Source organism: Dicentrarchus labrax, unplaced genomic scaffold (genome assembly GCF_905237075.1).
Source record: "Dicentrarchus labrax unplaced genomic scaffold, dlabrax2021, whole genome shotgun sequence".
Taxonomy (NCBI): Eukaryota; Metazoa; Chordata; class Actinopteri; family Moronidae; genus Dicentrarchus; species Dicentrarchus labrax.
In genome coordinates, this window is record NW_026136714.1 from 14,662,199 (window position 1) to 14,671,854 (window position 9,656).

Consider the following 9,656-nt stretch of genomic DNA (forward strand, 5'->3'; position numbering starts at 1 on the left):
CCACTATATTCAGTTTATATAAAAACAAAGTTTTGGTATTTACATAGATGTTGGTTTATTGCAGCCAGTAAGACATTTATCTTGAGAAACAGCTGAAGTTGAATTCTTCAAGTATAAAAGTATAAAATCTTATGTTTAAGAGTGAATAGTGCAGTTTCACTCAGGGTTACTAAGGCAAGACTTTCTCAGAATAATTAAGACATTCCCACTTCCTTTTTTCTTCGAATCCTTTCTCCAGCTGTTTATTTTTTCCGTCTCTTTTCCCTCGTGCCTCTCTGTCTCTAACAATCTCAGATTCCAGATAGGATTAGTTTTACTGGACAGCCAGAGACAAAGAACTACAGCTGACTGTTTCTGCCTGCTGCCCGTCTCCCATTCATACTGTGAGAGGATGCTCACGCACGCACGCACGCACGCACACACACACACTCACTCCTTATATGGTAAACCACACAAACAAACCTCATATGCAAACTTCAATTTCACTTAAATTGTCAAACTTATATTTTCTGCCCTGCTGTTTGCTCGTAGCTTCACGTCAGCCTGTCAGCCCACAGTTGCCCTTAATGATCCCTAACCCCTGCAACCTTTAACCCCTTCAGCCCTCTCACAGTCGGGGTGTTACTCCCTGAATCGGTCTCCTCTCTTCCATTGTTTTTAAGTGCTTTCAAGCAAAAGAGATGAGTATTGCCTGGAAAACATTTGCATAAATTTGATACTGATTGATTCTGTGGATGAATCAGCTTCATATTGTACTTTAGGGCTCCTTCAAAAATTACAATGTGGGGGACACGTTCTGTCAGTGATGTGCTTCTGATGAAGAGATTGTTTCTTCTTTATGTATGATGGAGAATGTTTGTGTGTCTTTTTAAGCCACGGTGGGGAAAACCCAGCTGGCATGTCATTCACGTTACATTTATGTTTGCACAGACAATCGGATGGATGAAACACAACAGCTTCATTCTGCAGTCAGTGTCCTTTCTTTCGTTCTCAGCGGTAGGCGGCTCAGTCATGCTGGACTCCTTTTAGTGGATGACATGCACTACATCTTTCCTTCCTGAAAAATATGCTGCGGTCCTATGCACAATGACACAGAAAAGAGCTCGGAAAGAGAAAGAAAAACACACTTTAACGTGGGTTTGTTTTGTTATAAATGTGACTTTTCACATATCATGTGTTGACTTTTTGTGTCTCCAGCAGTTCTGAGAATAGAAAGCCAGAGTTTTCCTGCAAGATGCAATTAGTGTGGAAACAATACACTTAGTACACCTCAAAATCCTGATCCTGTTTGTGTGTGTGTTTTAGACAATCTGTTTGTTTACTTAGCCACTGATTGCCATATCCTATGTTAATATGGGAGTCCACATTACCAGAAGAGGCTGCAAGTAAAAGCAACACCACCTGTGTCACTGTGCTTACAGTGAAGGCAAAAAATGGCGTATACCCACGAGTGTGGTGAGCCTCCATGTTAGAGGAGGTTTTTGACTGACATCACATACATTTCGCTCACCATGCCAAATCAGAAATGTCTCCTGATCCCACCAAGACATTCCTCATGCTCCCAGACCTCCTCTTCATCTCAGCAGAGGGCTGTCATTCACAGCTTCGTCTGGTCCAACGTACCTACGTGTCTGTGTGTGAGTATTTGTGCAAGTTTACACACGCTTCTGTCGATGTATCTATTTAAAATGGCCTCGTGGTGATATGTGGAAACATGATCTCACTCAGACAGGCATGAAATGAGTTGAGACTCCCAGTTACAACTCCCATATTTTTTAGATAAAACTTTCACTGTGCACTCTATTTATCACCGTGTTAAGAAAACACTTCATCTGTTGCTGTAAAACTGTTATTGGCTTCCCTCAAATTACACTTTAAATACTTAAATATTGTGTAGTTTGGGGAAAGTGTAAGTGAATATTTGGCAGCATTTTTTAAATAAATATTAAGGTTATGTTAGGCAACGGTTAAGTGTGTGAGCCCCTAACTATTTGATTTACATCCTCAAGAAAGTTTAAACCTGCAGTAAAACATTTAGCAGAAACAATTTGTGAACACAACTTTGACATATTATCACCTTTTGAGTCAATACGACAAGCAAGTTGCTTATTCACACTTCCAGCTGTTACTGAGCAACATTAACATTCATTAGCAGTCTTGTTTCTGTTCACTTGGTCCAATATTTACTTTCTTTTAGCTCTTTTTGTCTCCACCAACTCCTAAGGGAACTGTCTGCCTCTTTAGATTGCTAAATGATCCACTATTTTCACCAGCTAGTCCCTAACTGTGTCTATCAGTGGGGTTTTTGCAGCTTTTACACTGAAATCAGCAGATGAGGGAGAGTGAACCAAAACAGTGAAGTTTAATCTCCATAAAGCTGAGGGAAGCTGCAAATTTGGGTAATAATTCTCTACAGGTTCATAACTATGAAGCTCTTTCACATTGTTTTTACATTATCGTTTGATACATGGCTATAATAAGAGCCGCATTAAGGTTGAATCATCTTTGGTGCACTGACAATATCACAAATATACTGTCAGTGGGTTTTAAGAGATTACATTTTCCCTCAAGTATCTTGGAGATAAAACTGTTTGATAACAGTTCACTTCTGATAGTTTCACCACTTTGTCAATGCTTTATTACATTTATATTGTGCCAAATATTCAAATCCACATTGCCATGTTGCGTCACGAGTGTGTTAAGCATTTTTATATTCACATTTCCTGGTATTCAGCTTAAAATATATCTACTTATATATTTAGAAACCTTGGGAACTTGACTAGAAGTATGGAGTGATGGGACGAGTCAGTGGAATTTAAAGAGTTTAAAGTTTAAAAATGGTACACAGCCTATGGGATAAATTAGTTTGATTTTATTCCTCATATTGTACCTGTGCGTGTGTGTGTGTGTGTGCGTGGGTGTGTGTGTGGGTGTGTGGGTGCGTTTATCTTTGGGTGTGCTTTAACCCAGCCAGCAAGCTTCATACATACACACTCCACCCCTCCTCCTCCTCCTCTCCCACACCCTCCATGTTCCTTCCTGTTTCCTGCTCCGCTGTCCGCTGCACAGGAAGCCTGGTCGTGCTACTGGGCTGAGACAAAATCTTGTGACTCACCAAGCCGTAAACTTTGCGGACATGCGGGAGAAAAGAACGTGGTGTGTTTTTTTTTTACTGATCTCCATCTCTTACCTCTAACTAGAACTTGCATTGTTTCTCAAACAAATGGCTCATGGGGTGTTTAACTCTGTATACAAAGCCACATTTGTCCTCCACGTTTAACCACCTGCTGACTCTTGGCTTTACTATCTGTGAGTAAGCTCCATCCAGCTGGGATGTCTGTAGACTGTATGCACCTGCTGGCTCTGATCTAAGTCTGAGTCAATCAGTAACAACATTAATTAAGCCTCCTTTATTTGGTGACTCACTGCTTTCATGGTTGCTTTGAAGAATCTACGTCAAAATATTAAACTAAAACTCTAAATTAACAAACTTTCCATAAGCAGTAGCTGGTTATTTGCTGGTGTGAGGAGCTCGGGGTTGAGGGTTGTGACCCCTATCAAATGCGGGGGATTCTGCTTCGATGAGATCATGCCTGGTCAGTCGAGGGAAGTGACTTTCGACTCGCCCTGACCTGAGGCCAGATTCAGAGTTCAAAGTTCATGTCATGAGAAATATGCCCCAACCTCTCAAAAGATGCATGGCGCTCACGGGCAGCAGCAGAAATCTGGAATCAGCACACCACCTGATCGACTTCTGACATGACCTTAACCATGTGGCCCTCGCTCCGCCAGGCTGAGGGAGGTCAAGTTTAGAGGTCAAAATGGTTCTGTGTGTGTTACGTCATCTGTCTCTTTCAGACATTTTCTGTGATACGAGCAACATCCCTGACATCTATTTCTCATTTGTTTATATTCATGTTTTCACTCCCTTGGACCAGAAGGTAGTGTTTGTGTTTCCAATGCCCAATATTTATGGCAACACTTAACATTTGCTCTTAAACTGAAACACAATGCAACAAATGTGTTTCTGCTGTCACAGCTCTTTTTGCAGTGACCATTACAGGCTTTAAGTAAATCCCTCCTTCATCTTCTAGCCTGCTGTGTGTGTGTGTGTGTGTGTGTGTGTGTGTGTGTGTGTGTGTGTGTGTGTGTGTGTGTGTGTGTGTGTGTGTGTGTGTGTGTGTGTGTGTGTGTGTGTCCATGCTTGCTGGAATGTCTGCTGGCCAGGCCTTTTATTAGGCTCATCCATACCACCACATTATAGGCTCCCGTAGCCAGGCAACTGCAGGTTCTGGCTGGTTACCATGGCGAGCGCCCATTGAGTGACGTCACTGGCCCTATTTGCCTCTCTCCTCATTGGAATGAGGGCCTTTTTTAAAGGTGCACCCCCCAACTCTCTCTCTCTCTCTCTCTCTCTCTCTCTCTCTCTCTCTCTCTCTCTCTCTTTTCTACACACACACACATTCACTTAACTTGGTCACACACTCCCCCGCACACACCCTGCGCTTCGTCACCCTCTGTGTGGTGAGTAGAGGAGTGGAACTAACAATCCGACAAATACATCTCACTGAAGCAGACCGGCCTGGACCTTCCAGGGAGTGTCTTTGTGTAGAAAAACCCATACAGACCCCAAAGTAGCAAAGCCTACAGTACGCAACTGTACTGTGAACGCTGGGTATTATGATCACATATCACAGTATTCATAGCTCGATAAAATGACTTTATCTTGTCCTACAGACGCATATCAACAACAATCAGTGAGTTTAAAGAACATTAACTCTCAGCTGCACTGAACAGACTAGAAGATTTACTCTATGACATAATATTTAAGCGTGAAAGTATGGATAGAATTATTTTCATTGCCAATAATTTTTCCCAATTATTTGTTTGTTTATGTCAGATGTTAGAAATTTTTTAAAAAGAAATCCATTATAAATTCACAAGTTTACTTATTTAGATCACCTTTTTTATTTATTGAACAGCGTAAAATCATAAGATTATCAGTTTAATATCAAAGCAGACTAACAAACCAGCAAATATTCACATTTTAAAGCTGCTGCAAGTGAATTTCTTCCCTTTTGTCCTCATAAAACAGTTATTAAAATTGTTGCGGAGTGATTAATCGACTTATCATTTCATCTCAACGTGAAAGATAATTCTTGAAATATTAAATATGTAGTTTACACTGATGATATAATTTGACAAAAGAATCCCAACTCGAACTACGCTTACTAGTTTTTTTCAGTCCTTTCATCCAAAATCACATGGTCCTCGGTGCATGGAGTTTGCTCATTGGAAATTCACAACTACAAAAAGTTTGTAAGTGGACCTTGACTTGTTTAGTCAAACAACTGTTTCCAAGGTCAAGATTTAACTTTCATGCTTAACTATTTAAAATAGATGAAAAGTCCTGAATGAAATCATAACAGCCACAGTGCAACAGATCCATCTCCATGACTGATGAAGACCTTGCGATATGCTTGAAAGCTCTGGAAAAATTGCACCCTGAGTCGTGATTGTTCTGTCAAATCATAAACATTTCAGTGACTTAGCAATAATATCCAATTTTACATCAATATTGTATTCTGTGTGCAGCTAATCAAATGTAATACACAGTAAATGGGCCGGAGTTTGATACCCTTACCTCTGTAGTGGAGCGCAGTGATCACACCCTCCCCTGACTGTATGCTGCCTTTCTGTGTGGCCATATTTTCAACTTTTAAAAGAGAGAGCATATGACCTGCTAAGATTCTTAAGTGACCAGGAAAACAAGTATGGATAAGCTTTTGTAATCCAGTCACAGTTTTAAATCAGAGGACTTGTTTCTCATAGACTGAAACACTCTGTGTTATTCTGTTTTTCTTATCGTTGTCACAAGTTAAACAACCCTGCATCTTAACACCTTTAATGTAACACTTCAATGTTGAGATAAATGTGGTGCCCATGAAGCAGCTGTGGATGAAGTAATTGGTTCAAAGTGATGGTGTGTAATCTTTTGTCTTGAAGCCCATCTATCTTAGCACCGCCCCTGGTGGAGGGGAGATGGGGCAGTGACGACTAATGAATGGAGTGACTTGCGTGAAGACGATTCCAGCAACTTCTCCACAGCTCTAATTTGAACGCCTTTCATTGACTGCGGACGAGAAGGGGTGGTGGTGGTGGGGGTTGTGCAGTATTGTGAGTTGAACAGCAGAGCCCCACTCTAGCTGAATGGGTATTGTCATCTGGATTTCTATGGCTAACCAAAATACTTTCTCCCGCCGTGGGGGTTTATGGATTCATGGTGGGAACGGCATGCATTACGCGCAGCCGCGGAGGGCACTCCTGCCTCTGCAGACCATCACAACCTCAGTTGTCAGTTGTTTTGTTCAAGAACACACTTTAACTAAAGATTTCAGACAATATATTCAGTTTAATCTTAATAAAAATGAAACAATATTGCATCTTCATATACACGAATAATGAATCATTACATCAAACGTCAACAAAACAACAGAAAACAAAGTTTATTCCTAGAATGTTTTGAAAAGAAAAAACTTCCTGCAGTGACAATGATGGAAAAAACGTTACAGGAGCTCAGTGCAGCCGAATAACGGACTGTAACAAATTTATGTTGCGACCTGTGGATCCCAGCCTCTCCGGGCTCTACAGGTCCACAATTAGACCGCCAACCCTCCGCCATCAACATAAAAGCCTGTCCAAGATTTATTAAGGCTTTAACATGTCTACACTTTTCTTCTTTGCTCGTTATTGTTATTGGACACTGTTGGAGTCCCCAACATGTCGGCGCAGTTCCACTAAAGGAAATGGGTCTTTGAATGTGTGGGAGTGCAATAATTCTCATTAACTGTACAAGTTTGTGCTGACAATGCACATCAAGGTGAAAGAATAGTGTATGGACTCGATGGTGAGGTTTCCAATAGAAAATAAAAACTTTGCTGTTACAACGGTAAACAATTCAAAATACTAACAATTTTCGAAAACTTACAAGAGCAGGTACCTAACAAAGATACTCCTTTTTGTCGTGAGCTACCTCTTGTAGTTGATAGTCTTTTTTAATCTCCTGTAGATACAAAAAGTATTTGTGAATTTGTGGTCCGAGCGTATTAAAGAGCCAGTGAAAAAAACAGCAGAGGTGCTTCCATTGATTTTCAAAGTTCAGATTTCTAAGAATAAAAAACTGCAGGTGCAAAGATAACGTCCGTCAAAAAACAAACAAACCAGTTTTTCAAAAGCCGCAGGTCACTTTTACGCACCGCCTGCTATGGGCCACATTGCTACACATAATTCCTCTTGTCATAGTCCCCGTTCGGCGTGGCTCTCTTGGTCGGTGAGTATTTTACCGAGTATCCCGAGTTCCCGCTGGAAGGACAGGAGCAGCACAGCAGCGATCCTCCGATCAGCAGCTGCGCTGAGGCCGCCCAGCCGATGTAGAGCGCAGCGCCGATCTCCCTCTTCTTGGATGCGGGCACCTGCGGGTTGTAGAAGTCCGATATGATGTTGTTGGCCATCCAGCAGAGAGGCACCAGCACAAACAGACCGCTGACGATGTAGATGACCCCTCCGGCGTTTACCACCCGGGCTTTGACGTACTCAGCACGGATGCAGTTGGTGCACTGCGCCCCCGCAATGACAACCATGAGCCCCAGCACGCCCATCACAGAGGAGATGATGGTGAGCGCTCTGGCCGCCTGCAGGTCGTGGCTCAGGGCGAGGACGGAGTCGTGCACCTTGCACTGCATCTGGCCCGTACTCTGCACCACGCAGGACATCCACAAGCCGTCCCAGATTGTCTGAGCCACCACGATGTTGGCTTCAATGAAAGCCGTCACCTTCCACATGGGCAGCCCGCATGAAACCATCACCAGGAGCGAGCCAATTACGCACAGAGATAGTCCCAGGATCTCCAGTCCGGCCGACACCATTTTCGCTCTGTACGTTCAATCAAGTCTGTCTGAAGCTTTTCAAACGCTCACCCTAATTTCTCTTCTTGAAAGCAAGGTGTATTTCTGCTCTTTACTTCTTCGTCCTCGCCTCGATGTACAGGGGCGTCAATCGTTAGTTGCGCACCACTCAACACATTTACCCGGAGATGTAAGAGACAGCAGCTCTGGGTCTCTTTGTTAGTGAGGGGATGTGAAAACAACTGGAATCACAGTAGCACCGGACCACGAATATCTGCGGGGTGGGGGTGAGGACTCGAGGAGAAAACTTTCCTCCAATCGGCTGTCGCCGCATCCTCAAGGGACCAATGAAAACGCAGGGAAGTTGTGAGGCTGAATAAAGCGGTCCAGAGCGCATTGTGCGTTTGAACAGTTATTTACAATGAATAGAGGGGGGCAGGAGAGGGGTGAAGGCGCACGGGGGGTGTTTTAAGGGTATGGAGCTGCTGAAATGCAGTGGTTGGGTGAATCAGGGCACTTGTTATTGATTTTTCTGACATGGAGGCTAATACCACTTGTCTGTGGTACACATACAGCCTAAAATGGCCATTTCACACCTATTGTGATATGTATGAGGCTCTTAATTGGCTTGGTCTTAAAATGCCAGAAAATAAGAGAGAAAATAAAAGAAACTCTCGTATCAGTTTTTAAAAGCATTCATTTCACTTATAAACCGTTTCAGCCTTACATCGGTGTGTTTATTAAGAGACTCTGATCCTCTATCTTTCTGCTTTGGAGCAATTTACAGCCACACATTAAATTCACACAATCTTTTGGATTATCCAAAACTTTTTATTCTTGAAATTAATTTGCCCTATTATTTTTATACTTATTTAATCATTTTGTGAGTATTGTTTAGGATTTTTATTATTATGTTATATATTTCTACCATGTTCTTCTGTTTGATGTTTTTTTTATATTCATATTTCTCGGGTGGGTTGGGGGTTATGTACCACCCATAGTAAAGAATAATTTGTGGGCAGTTTTCAGGACCCTCAATTTAAACAATAGTTTTGTTCAAATTTCTACCAGAAATATCCATTCAAGTTCACTTGATGGTGCTTTTATACAGGCCTAATTAAATGTAGGTAAGTTTACTTCAAGACTGTTCAAGAATATTTTGAATTTGAATAAGTTTTAACTTAAAGTGGTACTATCACAATGTAAAAACATTTTGGTAAAGGAACATTCCTGTATTCAAATTATTATTTATGTTTTGCTTAAGTAGCTTATCAATCAATTTTTATTGAGTTTAAATTTATTTTTTATCGGGTAGCTACTGTATATCCATAGTTTATAATTGTTTTAAAAGCCAATAATAGACTGTTTTGCATGCAAAATCTGTAAATTAATGTGTGACTGTCAAATAAACAAAATTCCTCTGAATGTAGTGAACTATAATAAAGTGGCATAAAGTGGAAATTGGGAAATACGAGGACTTAATATTGTACAAAATGTGTAAATATAAGAATATCATTTACTTTTCAACACTTTATATTTATATTTATATATATTTATATTATATTCTGAAATACATGAAAACACAATCTGACCTATAATCAACATAAAATTTATTTTTCACACTAAAAAAATATATTTAAAACATATATTACAGCTTGTCTGAGTTTGTCTGTTTTAAATGGACAGTTTATATCACAGATTATCATATGGTCCTTATGGTACATTAAACATTTTCCATGAAGTTACTGTCGA

The 9,656-nt window shown here is 40.9% G+C and overlaps 1 protein-coding gene across 1 annotated transcript; it reads right to left on the reverse strand.

Annotated features, from left to right (window-relative positions):
- Positions 1-6,392: 6,392 nt before the first annotated feature.
- On the reverse strand, positions 6,393-8,166 carry cldn5a (claudin 5a). Its single transcript, XM_051423549.1, has one exon. The coding sequence runs from the start codon at positions 7,923-7,925 to the stop codon at positions 7,278-7,280; it is 648 nt and encodes a 215-aa protein (XP_051279509.1). The 5' UTR covers positions 7,926-8,166; the 3' UTR covers positions 6,393-7,277.
- Between the last annotated feature and the right edge of the window lie 1,490 nt (positions 8,167-9,656).